This window comes from Dermochelys coriacea, chromosome 14 (genome assembly GCF_009764565.3).
Source record: "Dermochelys coriacea isolate rDerCor1 chromosome 14, rDerCor1.pri.v4, whole genome shotgun sequence".
Taxonomy (NCBI): domain Eukaryota; kingdom Metazoa; phylum Chordata; order Testudines; family Dermochelyidae; genus Dermochelys; species Dermochelys coriacea.
The window spans coordinates 15,033,373-15,050,065 of record NC_050081.1 but is presented as its reverse complement, the minus strand read 5'-3'; the positions used below and the strand labels follow the sequence as shown (position 1 = coordinate 15,050,065).

Genomic DNA, 16,693 nt, shown 5'->3' with positions numbered 1-16,693 from the left:
AGAGGATCCATGTAACGATACTATATAGGGACTTTGCTACCCTACCTGGTAATACTGTGTGGGTGTGAGGAAATAGCATAGGAGTAAATGGGAAGGATGATAGCGTTACAACCACAAAGTGGTGTACAAGGCCTGGTCTACATTCGTATTTTACAGCAATATAGCTATGTCTCTCAGGCGTGTGAAAAATCCACACCCTCTTGAAAAATGTATCTATGCCACCCTAACCCTGGCTGTAGCCAGCACCCCTTCAATGGAAAAAAATCTTCTGTTGAGTGCTAATGGCTCTTGGGGAGGAGGATTTCAGCTGGTACAGCTGTAGTGTTTTAGTGTAGACAAGGCCTAAGTGAGAGTTATATGGCAGAGGCACAAGGGGGTGGCTGGGGGTAGCAATGATGGGAGGCGATATCTCTAAAGGCCAGGGACCGTGTGGTGTTGTGGATGTGGGTATGGGTGGCATATAGGTATGTACACCCTCACCTGCACCTTCCTATGTATGGAGATGCAGGTGTACCAGAGGGGCGTAGTAGTCCAAGGGTGGATTTATAAGGGGGCATACAGAGGACTGTGTAGCAAAGGGGGGAGAGGGGAATTGAGAGCCTACCAGCTGCTGTGCAAAGGGGGCTGAATAAGGGGGCATGGGGAATGTGGCAGTGTCTGAGGGCCCCAGTACAATTGTGGCTAGGACACCAGCTGGGGATACATGTGAAGCAGGGGCATGTGGGGGCCCAGAAGGGGACGTATATGGGGGGAGCGTGGTGAACCTTGGAGTGACTTGAGTCAGGTGTGTGGCCCAGGAGGGACTGGCCCTTGGCGTGTATCTAGGGGAGTTCAGGGGCCCCACCTAGGGCCAGACATGCACAGTGCCCAAGGCTGAGGAAGGCTGCTATGGGAGGGTAGAGGGGTGTGTGGTGGGGCAAATGGAGGCCGTAGCCGCAGACCGGCGGCCATTTTGAGAGGACAATACACTCCGCACGGGCACGGCACAGCCCATTGCGCCCGGCCGGGCGGGGGGCGCGCACGCAGGGCTGGGAGATGCCCGTGCGCGCGCACGCTCCTTCTCTCAGCCGTGTTATGTAACGGATCAGCGCGCTCCCGGCGGCCGGACCCAATGGGGCCCGGGCTGGGGGGCGGCGCGGGCGCGCGCACGCAAGGTAAGGCGCGGCCCCGCGGCAGTGCGTGCGCGCTCACCCCAGCCTCCCCCTCTCTCTCTCTCTCCGCCTCGCTCGGTCTTTCTCCCCCCTTTGTGAAGCGCTCGGAGCAGCCCGGACCCTACCGACTTGCCATGGCCGACGAAAAGCCCAAGGTGAGGGAGAAACCCCCGGCCGGGGGCAAGGAGAGGCCAGGCCCAGCCCCGGCCTGGCGGGGGAGCAGCCCTGACTCTGCCGCGCCGGCTCTGCGCGCCATTTTCCTCCCCCCTCCGCACCAGGCCTGGCCGCCTCCATGCTCCGCTCTCCGGCCCCGGCAGGGCCGCCCGCCCCGGCCCCGCTGCCTCCCCTGGTGGAGGACCTGGCTCCGTGCCAGGGGGATCCCTGGGGGCCGCAGCGGGCCGAACCGGGGCTGTGCTTCCTCCCCTGCCCCAGGGAGGCAGGCCCAAGCGCGGCTGCGGCCCCCGCCTCCCCGAGGGGCTGGATCCCCCGCCCATGTGGGCCTGGGCCTTGCTCTGCAGAGGGAGGCGGGCTGCAGGCTCCCGCACCTACCCTGAGCTGAGGCAGTTCCCAGCCCTCCCCTTCTGAGAGCGGGGCAGCTCAGCCCAGCCCTGGCGCTGCCCAGGCCGCCCCTGGAGTGGAGGGACCCTGAAATAGCGCAGCGGTCCCAGGTCTTCTGGGCCTGGGGAGGCTGATCAACACCCCCCTTCCCCCGCCCCGCTCTTCTGTGCCTTCTGCTGCCCAGCGCCCCTTGCCCTGGGCGGGTCTCATGAGGCTCTGAGCGGCCTGGCAGGGGGGATGAGAGCAGCATGGAGCAGCCTGTGAGTCCCTGCTCCTGCGTTTTCATTTTAAATGGAGTTTGAAGGCGCCAAAAGCCTCTCCCATTTAAAGGACCCATCCTCCCTCCCCTCCAGAGCTCTGACTGTGACTCTCCCTAGGCAGCAGGCTGTGGTTATCTCTACCCACCCCTTTTGCTGGAGAATCTGTCACACGCAGACCTGGCCCCTGTTTATACCTTGTTTGTTCTGAAATCTTATGCGAGGCTGGAATTGGGAGGACTTGGCCCAATAGGGTGGCATGGGGTGAAGCTGGAACGCAGCCCCCTGTGCTCAGTGTCTCTGGTATCGCCTTTTTATTAAACGCAAAGGCCTCAAAGAGCTGTCTATATCCGAAGGACAGATCTTAGTTTGAACTGACTCCTGTTGTGTTATTGCACTGGGTAGTTTTTTATCTTCAGCATTAGAGAGTGCCCTCCCCCATCCCGCCCCCAAATTATTTGTAAATGAGGCATAAATTTTTAATGGTGAGAGTAATTAACCATTGGAACAAATTACCAAGGGTCATGGTGGAGTCTCTATCATTGACAATTTTTAAATCGAGATTGGGTATTTATTTTCTTAAAGATAAACTCTAGGAATTATTTTGGAGAAATTCTATGGCTTGTGGAGGCTAAACTAGATCACAATGGACCCCTCAGGCCTTTAGAATCTATCAATGTATGAAAATAAAAACCCTAAAGTAGTTTTTGCATTATTTGCGTGTAATATGTTTTTACTGAAGTGGAAGGCTTAAATTGTTTGTTTCTACTTGTTTAAAAAAGAATAGAGCTGCTAGTTTCAGGACTTAATCACTTTAAAGGACTCTCATGAAAGTCTTACAAGATGCAAGGTCTGAACTTGTTTCCTTCTGAGAGCTGTGGTATTGAAGTTAAATTTAAACTTTCCTGTAATCTGTAAATGGCAGAAATAGCTTCACTGGTTTAGTTGAAATACAGTAAGAAAGATTGTATAGGATATTTGAGATTATAATCCTAAATGTAAATTTAGTTTTCTTTAAAAGGATAAAATGTACTGTTGTATATGAGCACATGACAACAATATTCTTATTTCTTTAGCTTTGAAGAATTTTTGCAGTTAAACAGCTAGTATGTGTCTTGTCTTCCTTTCAAGTTTATCTTCCATCACCATTGTTTGTACTAATGAATTTCAGTACACCTTGACAGAATTTGTTAATTTCAATACTGTTGGGTTTTTGCTTTTCCAAATTAGGAAGAGTTTCACATTAGGAAAACTGAAAGATGCTAACATTATTTCATAATTCAAAGAGTGAAGCTTGGAGAGTACTTTTGCTCCTCTGTAATGACCTGTTACCACATGGTAAAATGTTAACTTATTTCATACTTTTTTAAATTATACCTCTCCTTTCTTTCTTTTCTCCTCAACAGGAAGGAGTGAAGACTGAAAACAATGACCACATTAATCTGAAGGTGGCAGGGCAAGATGGGTCTGTGGTGCAGTTTAAGATTAAGAGGCACACGCCACTTAGTAAACTAATGAAAGCTTATTGTGAACGACAGGTGAGGTGCTTGTGTGAATATTAAAGGAAGTAATGTCCATAAGAGGGGTCATCTTCATTAAGGTGGATGAGGACAGTAAATGTCTTAACACAGTATTGCATATTTAACAAAACATATCACATTGCCGAATAAGTACTGCTTCAAGGGTCTGTTGCTAAATAGACTGGAAGAAAGTTTTCAAGAAATGGATAAAGTTAAATTATCTTTGTATCTCCTTTACAGCCCCCTCCTGTTGGAAGGCAGCTTTAATGTTACTATCTTCCAAAACATAGAGAGGGTGTGGTAGAGGGAAGTGTGGCTAGGCAGTTGAACAGTAATAATGGTATTTCTATAACAGTTGTTTGTTTGTTCTTGGTCTTATCTCAGACTTCTGATTTATGGCCTTAGTTTTACTGTACTGAGATAGAAAGTGCCAATAGCTGGTCATAGATTTCTTTGAAATGTACAAGTGTGTGGGGGTGGGCTGGGAAAGAACAGGTGGACTTCATGATCAGTTTCATTTTCTCTAGTGCAGTGGTTCTCAAACTTTTTTTTTCACGGACCACTTGAAAATTGATGAGGGTCTCAGAGGACTATTTAATGATCTTTCCAAATGTTGTTTGTACTGTTAGCTAACTATTGTAAAGCGCTTTGGATAAAAGCACTATATAAAAAAAACCTTAATAATAATCAACGTTTTTTGTTCTACAAATAAAAGCACACAACTCATACTTTAATATTAGTAGTCTTACCTTTCTAATGCGATGAATGTGCTCTCTCCCCCGCTGCGGCAGCCCCTGAGCTAGGGCTGGGAAAGAGGAGGCGTCTCTCCCTGGCGCCGGAGCTGGGGAAAGTCGCCTCTTTCTCTGGCTGCCACAGCCCTGCACATCCCAAATTCCCCCCACCCCATCTTCTCCTCCCACTTCTCCTCTCCCCCGCCTACCCACTATTCCCCCCAAGGCCACCACCTCACCTTACATGTGCATCTTCTCCAGGGTCCAGGTACCTAATTAGTGGAGCCATGCCTGCATGGCTCCACTAATTAGGTGGGTGCCCTTCATTCTCTCATGTTCAGCCGCCCGGCACACACCTTAGAGGGAACTATCTGCGGATCATCTGAATGGAGCTTGCGGACCACTGTTTGAGAACCTCTGCTCTAGTGGATTAGTTGTCTAGTGGTTTAAGTAACTCATCTGAGTAAACAAGTCTTCTGTTATCATACAAACAACTGAGCCTTCGTATAAGTTGCAAATAGATATTGGAAGAAAGCAGTTTTCAAACGGTTGCAGAAATAAGAATGACGGCAGAGAAGCTGTTTTTTTGATGAGTTGAATACTCAGAGCTTGAAATATCATCTTATTTTAGGAAATTTACTGACACCTATTTTTTTGCCATAGTTGTGGAAAAAGTTGTCTGTGACACTTGGTCCAGAAGTGTCTCATGGATATATTTTGTAAAAGTCCCCTTCTCTAAAAGGCTTGTTTTCCACATTAACTTAATCTGTACACACAAGCTTTAACAATACTGGTATTGTTAAAACACCTTTATATCTCTATAACTCTATGTACATTGCGTGTTGTGCCGGTATATTTCAGTAAAAATCAGATTCCTGCTCAAAATAGATACATTGATACAAGCACTATGTAGGCCAGGCCTAAATCTAGCAATTCTGTCTTTCTCATGCTGAGATGGGATTATTTCAAGGGATTTATACAATAAGATCAAATGAAAGCTATTGTCTCATTTAAGTTATTCTGCTTTAGTTGTATAATTTCAATGTATAACATATGATCAAAGGTGCTTATAATGTACTTTTCTCCATGTCTGGATTTGAGCTAATCTTGGGAGCCTCAGGAAACCTAGGTATTATGCAGGAGGAGTTCAGCAGACTTGCTTAATGGTGAGAGTGGATTTGGTTTGAGTGACAACTGCACTTGACAGAATCAGAGATCATTTTGAATGGTGCGTACTTTCACTTAGGAATACTACTGAACTATAAGCAACGTGTCCCAGTATTCAGAGTAGCAGCCGTGTTAGTCTGTATCCACAAAAAGAAAAGCGTTTGTGAGTTACAGCATCCGATGAAGTGAGCTGTAGCTCACGAAAGCTTACGCTCAAATAAATTTGTTAGTCTCTAAGGTGCTACAAGTTCTCCTTTTCTGTCCCAGTATGTAAGGGAAGGAATGCTGTCCATACACCTTCCTTACCCCACTAAGTGTTATGAGGATAAATTAGTGAATGGTTGAGTCTGAGTCTCTCTTTTTCTAGCCCTGCTAATGGCTCATTTTATCTTAGTTTTCCCCATTGTAAAATATGGATATCGCCTCCTTCATGGTGTGTTGTGAGATGTATCAAACTGTTGTAAAATGTGTTGAGAATTCTGGATGAAAGGTGATATTAATTATGTGTGGAAAGTATCATTCATATCCAAATTAGTCAGTATGAAACGCTTGCTGAGTTCATATTTCTTTAATTAAAATTCATGCAAGAAACTCTGGCTTTCCCATAGAAAAAAATCCATCAGAATCTTAGAAATGTAGGGCTGGAAGGAACCTTAAGAGGTCATCTAGCCCATCCCTCACTCTGAGGCAGGATGAGTACTAGGATTTAAGCAATTTTTGCAATGAGCAGAAACCAGATTTTGAATAAAGTAACATCCAAAATACTGTTAAAATAGGAAATGAGGTAAGCAACTATTTTAAAGGGTTCACAAGTCAAGGTTAATGACTTTCAAACTTGAAGGCCTAAAGACAAATACCCATTTAAATATTTAAGCATCTAAACAGGTGGGCAGATTTTTCATAGGTGCTTTCATAGATCCCACAACTTCCATCTGAAGTCATTGAGGACTGTGAATGCTTTGCACTTCTAAAACCAGAACTTATGTACCTATCTGTAGACTCCCAAGCTTGAAAATTTTGGCTAAGAAACGTAAAGTTGAAGCAAAAAACCTCATGCATATTGAGGAGACGCAAAAACTAGTCAATGCAGAGGACTAGATACCTTTAAAGAGTAGAAGTAATGAAGTGTATATAATGGTCTTCAGATATAGGTTCAGAAGATCAAGGCTATTGAGGATTATTGTTTCTGGGAAGAATGTATTACTGGAAATTATTCCAATATATTGAAATGCGGAAAAATCCATCTCTTTGTGAGATTGGAGTTCTCAAATGCATATTTTTCTGTTAATTCTCACTTGGGACCCATACAAAATTGCCAGGAACCACTACAAAATAACTTAACATTTTCAGAATGCAACATACAAGATCCACAACATCAGAGAAAGTAGTATGTTCTTTTTCTCTTGAGTGGAGCCTCCAGTTTCTATCTCTTGTTAGTCCTTCCTTTCAAATACTCTATTTTAGTAACTAGACTTAGTTTCCTGAAGAGGCTGGCAACATCAGTTGCTTCGTCCCAAGGGGTGAGTTAGCTGCCTATATACAGCACTCTGTCCTTTGACACTGGAGCTTGAACCAAATTCCTTTGTGCAGCAGAGGGTTCTGGAGCCACTTTGCTGTTTGGTCAGCCACAGGCTTATATCTTAAACTCAGATGATCTTATGGATGAACAATACCAGAATCTGAAGACTTATTTCAGTCCTTCAAGGTGAGATGTTGCCCTAGTGGGGAGATTCCTTCATTATGAACTATAAATTGGTAAAATGTTGCTAATCTGAATATTCTTGCTAAAACATTTTTCCTAGCAACACAATCCCCCCATAACAAGTAATTAATCAAACATTTCTGTTTCCTCTCCTATATCTGTTCCATGGCTAACTGAGGACTTAACTCATCAGGGTTGTCCGTCCAGCACCTTCCACCACATTAACCTCACTTGAAAAACAAATAATCTTGCTGAACGCCTAGGACTCCTACAGGAAAACTAGACAGTATATATTAGATGGAGGACAGAACTGGGAGGCTGAGACAACAGAGCTCTGCCATTGACTGTATCCTTTCCTGACTCACTTGGGCTATGTCTGCCTACATAGACATAGGTTTCAGAGTAGCAGCCGTGTTAGTCTGTATTCGCAAAAAGAAAAGGAGTACTTGTGGCACCTTAGAGACTAACAAATTTATTAGAGCATAAGCTTTCGTGAGCTACAGCTCACGAAAGCTTATGCTCTAATAAATTTGTTAGTCTCTAAGGTGCCACAAGTACTCCTTTTCTTTTTACATAGACATAGTGGACACTGACAGAAGGAGTTTTAGGCTATTGTAGGAACACCACTTCCCTAAACAGTGTTAGCTATACCAACAGAAGCCCTCTTCTCTTGGCATAGTTGCATCTTCACAAAGGGTTTTGTCAGCATAGCTATGTTGCTCAGAGGTGTGGTGTTGTTTTTTTTTTTTCACACCCTGACTGAAATAGTCATGCTGCTATAAGTTTTAAATGAAGACCAACCCTTAATCTTTCCCTATGTGTAGAATGAGGATAGACCAGCTGAAGAAGGGTGCTGTGAAGTTTAGTTTGTAATGCTCTTTGAAAACAAAGTGCAGAGTTCTGATTACTATTTAGCTAGTTTGTTTTCAGTCTATCGGCCCATGTGAGAATGAGAAACAGTACTTTGGGGGATGGAAAGGGTCACCAAATGATTTTAGTGAGAGTGATAATTTTAATTAAGAAATTTCTATTATCTTACCTGGGTAGTCTCCCTCTGAAGGTATATGACTCCCTTAAAACCTAACTTCATTTGCTCTCTGAAATGGTTCATTCTGCTGGTTTCTCATCTTGTGTGTGTTCTAAATAATCACGGTTCTGTAATTTCATCTCATGAGTCTTTAAAATTCAATAAGGAAGTTAGACTTGCTATCAGCATTAGATGCTGGAAGTTTAAATTAATTCCAAAAGTAACCATTCAGGATTAATCAGCTACTTCTTGAGTCACTTCAGACTAACAAATTGATGTGGGCTTTCCATGAAGAGAAGGAAAGCGTTCATAGAATATTGCTGCTTTTAGAGAAAGTGAAATTGAGCTGTGCTGAACATTTGAGCAGGGATATTATTCCCCTTGTGACACTTACCACCCAAAGTGCTACTTATAACTTTCCTCCAACTGAATTATTTAAAATTCTTGGGGGGGGGGATTATTTCAGTGGCTTCTGGCCTTCAGGACTTGATTTGGGATTTCTAGTCCACTTTAATGTCCAGTTAGTAGGGACAATGATGCATCTTTCAGAAACTAAACACGTTGCAATTTGTTACTCAAAACAGGTCCTAATCAAAACATAGCTCCAGTTACAAGTCAGAGTGAAGACTGAACAGTGTTTTAACATGTCACTTATTCTCTTTGCGCCAGGGTTTGTCAATGAGGCAAATCAGATTCCGGTTTGATGGGCAGCCAATCAATGAAACAGATACACCTGCACAGGTAAAAATTATACTTAAAAGTTTGTACAAGAATTAATAGTTGTGTATAACACTACTGCTAAAGAGAAACAACCATGTAACTCTTGATGCTTAAGTAACAGAACTTGACCATTGGTATAACTTCAGACTTTTCAAGTAACTAGTTCTGAACTGTTGGGAATAGAATAACACTGTATTCTGAATCTAGAATATTAAATGTATACCACCACAGTGCCAGATAAGTTGATTTACAGCTTCTACTGATGCTAAGCCCTGTAAGGATATTACTTTATGGGTTCAATGATTGTGGTGGGTTAATAGTCCTGGCAGGTAAGTATTGGTGTTCTCCTTCAAATAATAATTTTAGTGTTTGTTAACATATTGACAGGCCTGGCAGGTGATGGTTCTGTATTGTAGAACTGTACGCTGTAATGTGAAAATTATTGTCCAGTATCTCTAGTTTGTTAGTATCTCGTAATGTAAAGTTACCAAATGTTGGGCTGGTTGAAGTATGCAAGTTAAAGACAAGAATCAGTCCAGTAATGTAGGTTCACTGTGGCAGTATGGATGGGAATGCCCAAGAATGTCTTTCTGGAGTGTTCTCTACAGTTGCATACAAGCAGTTGCCCCTAAATTGCATACTGTTTTGAAGTTCACGCTTTCAGCATGCCGTTTCATGATAAATAAGGGACTTCACAATTTTGCCAGTGTTGTCATAGTGTGGTTGTCTCCAGACTTTTGCCACTCTAGCTATTTAAATTTAAACTTTTGATTGAGCCTGAAATGCTGAGAATTAAAATCGTATGCAATTTGTACTCCTCTCTATGCATGCTATGTTAAAGCTAAATCAGTTTATTGAAAACCGCAAACCCTGTGGACTTCCGATAGATGCGGAATCTGGCCCTTAGAATTACACTAGAAGTGCTGCAGCGGCTCTGATGTACTGTAGACCTGATCTCTTAGACTTGTTGCCACGGGCCTTTTTTTGCAGTGTAAACATACCTGTAAGGGCCCCAGAGTGCCAGTTGCGAGACTTATATTATAGAAAAGACTGCTATAGTAATATGGCCTGCAGTTTAGTACTCTGGTATTTTTTATTACTTTACCATATAAAATGTCTAGAAACAGTCTCTATCATCAAATTCTTCGTACTTAGTAACTGGTATCCCTTTTTTTTTTCTTTTTTTTTTCTTTTTTTTTGGTTACTTATTGGATGTAGGGACTTTGGCCATAATAATTTGCTTCTAGTACTGTAGCTTAAGCCACTTAGATGCTGTGCGTTTGAACAACCACTGAATGGGACGGAGGTGGTGTTCTAAGGGAAGTGACGGGGATGAAGTGTTCTGATGGAGCAGGCAAGAAGATTAAAACATAACATAGTAATGTCTAAAGAAAAGGAGTACTTGTGGCACCTTAGAGACTAACAAATTTATTAGAGCATAAGCTTTCGTGAGCTACAGCTCACTTCATCAGCTGCATTTGGTGGAAAAAACAGAGGAGAGATTTATATACACACACAGAGAACATGAAACAATGGGTTTATCATACACACTGTACGGAGAGTGATCACTTAAGATAAGCCATCACCAGCAGCAAGGCGGGGGGGGGGGGGAGGAAAACCTTTCATGATGACAAGCAAGGTAGGCTAATTCCAGCAGTTAACAAGAATATCAGAGAAACAGTGGGGGGTGGGGTGGGGGGGGAGAAATACCATGGGGAAATAGTTTTACTTTGTGTAATGACTCATCCATTCCCAGTCTCTATTCAAGCCTAAGTTAATTGTATCCAGTTTGCAAATTAATTCCAATTCAGCAGTCTCTCATTGGAGTCTGTTGTGTGGAGTCACCACACAACAGAACCACTAACCCAGGAACCTATCCTTGCATCAAAGCCCGTTGCCAACTCTGTCCACATATCTATTCAGGGGATACCATCATAGGGCCTAATCACATCAGCCACACTATCAGAGGCTCCTTCACCTGCGCATCTACCAATGTGATATATGCCATCATGTGCCAGCAATGCCCCTCTGCCATGTACATTGGCCAAACTGGACAGTCTCTACGTAAAAGAATGAATGGACACAAATCAGACGTCAAGAAATATAACATTCAAAAACCAGTTGGAGAACACTTCAATCTCTCTGGTCACTCGATCACAGACCTAAGAGTGGCTATCCTTCAACAAAAAAGCTTCAAAAACAGACTCCAACGAGAGACTGCTGAATTGGAATTAATTTGCAAACTGGATACAATTAATTTAGGCTTGAATAGAGACTGGGAATGGATGAGTCATTACACAAAGTAAAACTATTTCCCCATGGTATTTCTCCCTCCCACCCCACCCCCCACTGTTCTTCTGATATTCTTGTTAACTGCTGGAATTAGCCTACCTGCTTGTCACCATGAAAGGTTTTCCTCCTTCCCCCCCCTGCTGTTGGTGATGGCTTATCTTAAGTGATCACTCTCCTTACAGTGTGTATGATAAACCCATTGTTTCATGTTCTCTGTGTGTGTGTATATAAATCTCTCCTCTGTTTTTTCCACCAAATGCATCCGATGAAGTGAGCTGTAGCTCACGAAAGCTTATGCTCAAATAAATTTGTTAGTCTCTAAGGTGCCACAAGTACTCCTTTTCTTTTTGCGAATACAGACTAACACGGCTGCTACTCTGAAATAGTAAAGTTTGTGAGGCTCTTGGAGAGGAGCAGATCACTATAATCGTGGATCTTACTTTATTTTAAATAGTCAGTTATCCACTGTTCTTTATATCACTCTTTAAATTTAATGTTCCTATGAAGCAGGGTGAATGCATTACGTTGGGAGTTTGTTCTGATTTTAAGTTGTAGTTAGAGGTATATGTGAAGATGTGAAACTAAGAACATTTCACATATGTCTAATATTTAATCAGCTGAGTTGAAAACAGTTCTTTCTTTCTGATGCAGTTGGAAATGGAGGATGAAGATACAATTGATGTGTTCCAGCAGCAGACAGGAGGAATCTACTAAAAAAGAGAATCTGCTACTTTCCTCTTCAGAACTGTGCTCCCACAGATGACACATTCACAATTAGAAAAATGAGACTTGGTTCAGCCACATCCTGACTACTGCAGTATAGTTTTTTCTCTTCTCTTTTTTTCCCTCTTCCTTCTATTGTACATAAAGTAACTGGTGTATGTGCACAGACACAATGCATATTTTTTTTAACTAAATGGCCAATGGTATGTTTTGATCAACATGGAACGGAGATGGGGTGGGAAAAAAAAACTGGTTCTGTGAAAATACCCCTTTTCTCCATCGTGGCATGCTCCTTCAACTTTTATCTTTATATTCCAGTAAGTTATTTTGCTCTCACTGTTGACAAACAAAAATATTGCATACTTTGTTTGATTGGATAATTTCAATGTTTTTCTTTTATCATTGTAAAACCAAGGACGATTTTATAACTTTTTTGTACGTAGCTGTTACATGTAGAGCAATCTCTGTCTAAGTAGGGGTAAATTACTCCAAAAAACATTGATCCTAGATGGTTTTCCCTTCAAGTAAAGCGTCTTGTTGTTTAAATAAACTTCTTGTTTAAAATAATCAGTTTTTCTTTATTTTTCTGCATAGTGATAATACTTAGCACTTGTAGCTCTTTATATCTCCACAACAATTTACAAATTTTAATCCTCAAACACCTATACCTGTATGGGTATGTCTACACTGCAGCTGGGAGCAAGCCTCTCAGACCAGGTAGACACTCGCAGTAGCAGGGCTTGATTTAGTACCCTGAAAATACCAGCTTGGCTGTTACAGCCCCAGCAGAGGCTCAGGCTATCTACCAGAGCTCAGACTAAGGGGTCATCTTGAGATGCAACATCCACACTGCTATTTTGAAGCACCCAACTTGAGCTCTGCTAGTGCAAGTCTGTCTACCCATGCTGGGAGGTTGGCTACCAGCTGTAGTGCTGACACACCTTATGTGGTAAGCAAATAAGTATAGTCCCCATTTTACAGATGGGGAAACTGAGGTAGGAAGAGTGCTCAGTTTACATTAATTTGGATTAGGGGAGATATGTTTGGAATATCAAGGTGAGAATCCATGAAGTATAGAAGATAGATCAGAAACTTGATCTCTGTCCATGGGTACATTCAGTTATTGTAAAGAAGGTTCCAAACCCTGCTTCAACATTATGCTGTGTTACAGGGTGAAAGAGGAAGAGTCCAAGCCCCATTTAAGCACTGAGTCATATATCAAGAAGAGAACAAAATCTGAGGGCTACAGTGGGGTGGAGCTGTAATCCAAGACTTTAATGAAAGACCACTAAGATCTCTTATTACTTTCTCCCTTCACTGTCTGTATAGAATGTTCCTGTTTGGGTTTAAGTCTGTTCTTCTTCACCAGGAATCTCCTAAGGCTTTTGGCTAGTCATAGGTCCTTTATGCATAAAGGAAGTAGGAAGTAAAGCCCTCCTCCTATATGACCAGCTTTTGCAAGAAGACAAATAGCCCCAAGAGTTGATCATTGTGTGAGTGATCCCTCTGCCTGCTGCCCAAGCAAATGAAATAATTTCACTCACAATGATTCCATGCGTGGTAGAATGATATGGCCTCTATGCTTTAGAAAAGTTAGATGATTGAATGGTGTTTTCTCAGATCACCTGGTAACACATAGTTACCCACCTTCAGAGGACTCATAAACGTCTGTGAAGAATAAACTACTGAACGTGCCTGTGCTTTGTGGTAATTTTTCAAATAACTATTGGGAGTATTAGTCTCTGGTTGTAGGCCACTTCAGTTAATTTTAAGGAATCCCCAGTCCTAGTAAGCAGAGTCTTTCCTTCCTCAGCATGCACTTGTCCTGGACTGCACTTCTGATCTACACTGTCCTGCAGAGATGAAATTGCTCTTTGCTACAGATATTTCTGTAGCTGGAGCCACAAGCAAAATGATTCCTTTTAAAAAATAGATAGTTCAATGACTCTGTTTTTAGTCTTAGTTTCCTCTTTCAGATTCCTATGTGGGATTCTGAGAGAGCTTCAGAAGCTCTGCCATTCAACCTGGCCAGGAAAGACTTGTCTAGCCCAAGATTTCTGAAAACCCACCCTGAATCTCTACAGTTTCTTTCATCTGGATGATATCATGCCAAGACTTTCTTTGGAAAAAGCTCTCTGTTCATCTGGAAGAGATCTGTTTGAACTTGCTTAAGCTTCTAAAATAGAGGATGAGGTCTCCTTACATTTCATTTCTTGATCTTTTGCGCCCACAGGTAGGCTGAAAACTTCCAGTTGCATTTTGATTCATGTTCCTTCTTCCCTAAGGGGATAGGAGTTTAAAAAAAAAAAAAAAAACAGGCAGGGAGCACCCAAATGTTTTCAAAAGTGGTATGGTATCCCTTAGCCTCATACAGAAGTACAATGGTGTTGCATTTGTCATTAACCTGTCCATTGAATTCCTATCGATATCAAGGGGGGGTTGCATGGTTTGTCAAGGAAACCAGACCTTTAAAATGGGTTTATATCCAATTTACTAATGTTTCCCTGTGTAAAAAGAGGGAGGAAAAATATAATTCTCTGTAGCAATGAGTCAGGTGCTGTAGCTTTAAGAATAGCCCTCTATTCATCTTATGTCAAGTCCTTGCAGAAGGATTTCAACATGTTACTGAAACAAAAGCCCCAATCAGTTAACTTCAATTCCTTTGTGTCTAGTACCTCATTCTCCAGTTGATGTTGCCTAAAAGTGTCTGCTCAAACACTGTCTTCAGTAGTACTGGAAGATGACTGAGTACAAACTCCTATTGTCTTAAAAACATTTGATAACTAAAACTATTGTCCACAAATCCTTCAGAGATTTTTTTTTTCTCAACTAATCTTGCAAACTGATCAATAGAAGGCACTTATTCATTCCAACCTATAAAATGTAGCAGGGGTAGCATACCAAATCCTTTTTAAGTCCACAACCTCATCCTTAGGATCTTTGTCCTGGTATGCTCTTGCAGTTTCTATCCTTTTGATTTAAGTGATGCTTCCTTTATAGACTGCCAAACAGCTTGGAGGTTTTGCTGTTGAGTCCTGCTTCCCACAGTCTGAATGTGCTGCCTGTGTGAGGAAAATAACCTATTGTTGATGATGGATGTCAGGAACAGGTTCATCTGGACATGGCTTTTCTACCAATTTGGATCAGAACAAATGTTCAGCATTGTTTCAAAAAACTGGTTAAAACTGGGTCAGGGATGAAAATGGTTTGGTTGCTAGGTCCAGACCCTATCCAAATGCTTTTCTTGTTTACACTAGCAGCCAAACTGTTTTCAACCCCATTTGAAGAAAGGTAGAGGAGACTTGATCAACAGATGCTTTTCCTAGTGCAGACAGCAGTCTTTCGTATATATGATACATCTGGGATCTTCAAGGGACTGGGCATTTTGAGATTTCACTCAAACATCTAAATACCCAAGTGATTGTCATGTAGTTTAGCCCCCAAATTTGTTTTCTTAATGAGGATATGAAGTCAATAGACCCATAAAGGATAGAAATGTTACAGGCAATGCATATTAGCTACGTACAATAGGGACCACATGACCTCCTTCAATACAAAAATGTTAATGCAACAGACTCTGCATTAGATCCTGAATAAGATACAGTTTAATTTTACTGGCCCTTCATAAATCATGGCTATCCCACCAAACAATATGCAATGTCAATTTTTGGACACCCTAAGACTTATTTCCCCATAACTGTTGTCTTAATAAAAAAGTGTAATCTAGGAGTTAAAACAGGGCACTAGCAGGACTCCTGGGTCCTGATGCAGTCTTGTCTTTGGGCAAATAACCTATGCCAACATTTTCAAACTTGGGTGCCTAAAATTAGAGATTTAAATCCATATATAGGGACCCTGAAGAAAAGTGGCTTGAGTTTGAGGTCTAATTCCCATTGACTTCAGTGGGAGCTTTGGTTACTTAATACCTAAAGATCAGGCAGTTTTATTCAGGCTTCTAATTATGGATTTAATTGTTTATCCTTAGGCACACAAGTTTGAAAATGTTGGTCTTAACTTCTATGCCTTAGTTTCTCCATCTGCAAAATGGGTATGATGATAATACCTATCCACCTAACAGGTGATTTGAGGATTCATGTTTGTTAAATGCTTTGAGATATTCGTGTGAAAGGGGTCCTAGAAATGCAAAGTATTATGACCTGTTTGACGTCTGAATGTTCTGAAATGGAACATGTTGAATAGTTAATAACTTCTATTAGTTAGGGGGCAAGGAGATACCTCAAGAAGAGTATCTCTTTTATATCAGATTGTACTGGCATATAGTGTGCTTTCAAGTTGGCTTTCAAGTAAAAAAGCTGCTTAAATCAAGTAATGCTAATAAAATATAGCATGTTCTGATGCTTCAAAATATGTACAAAGTCAAAGCTAAGATACTGATATAAAATAAACATTTTGGCAAAAGATAGCTACACTCAGAGCTGATACTTTTTTTGCAAAAATATTCTTTTCCAGTAACTTCACTTCATTACTCGTATGGCCTAGCCAGTGTAATGTAAGTGCTGTCATTTTGTCTGATGGATGCTGATTATATGGTGATCATTACTGCACCATTCAGGAAAAGATATTTTATGATTAGCCCAGAGAATTGACTCACTCTGCTTCAACCAATCAGAAACTAGTGGATTTCTAAGGATATAGTTATTTGTTTTCAAAGCTAAAAGGAAGATGGTTATCTTTTGATCTTCACATTTTAAATATAAAGTGAACATAAAAATGGGAGATTTTGTTAAGATAGAATTCAAGATTGTGGCCTCTTCTCCATACATGTCTGTATCCCCTGGTGTGTTGGGCTATTCTGGAACAATAAAACAAAGTACAATTTAAAAT

At 41.7% G+C, this 16,693-nt stretch overlaps 1 protein-coding gene and 1 long non-coding RNA gene across 2 annotated transcripts; both read left to right on the top strand.

Moving 5' to 3' along the window:
• The first annotated feature begins 1,061 nt into the window (after nt 1-1,061).
• On the top strand, nt 1,062-12,415 carry SUMO2 (small ubiquitin like modifier 2). Its single transcript, XM_038371575.2, has 4 exons — nt 1,062-1,306; nt 3,373-3,504; nt 8,783-8,854; nt 11,777-12,415. Exons 1-4 carry the CDS (start codon nt 1,112-1,114, stop codon nt 11,837-11,839), a joined length of 462 nt encoding a protein of 153 aa, XP_038227503.1. The 5' UTR covers nt 1,062-1,111; the 3' UTR covers nt 11,840-12,415.
• LOC122456732 lies at nt 4,523-8,560 on the top strand. Its single transcript, XR_006275759.1, has 2 exons — nt 4,523-7,480; nt 7,670-8,560. It is a non-coding gene; the product is annotated as an uncharacterized LOC122456732 (long non-coding RNA).
• Nucleotides 12,416-16,693: the final 4,278 nt, after the last annotated feature.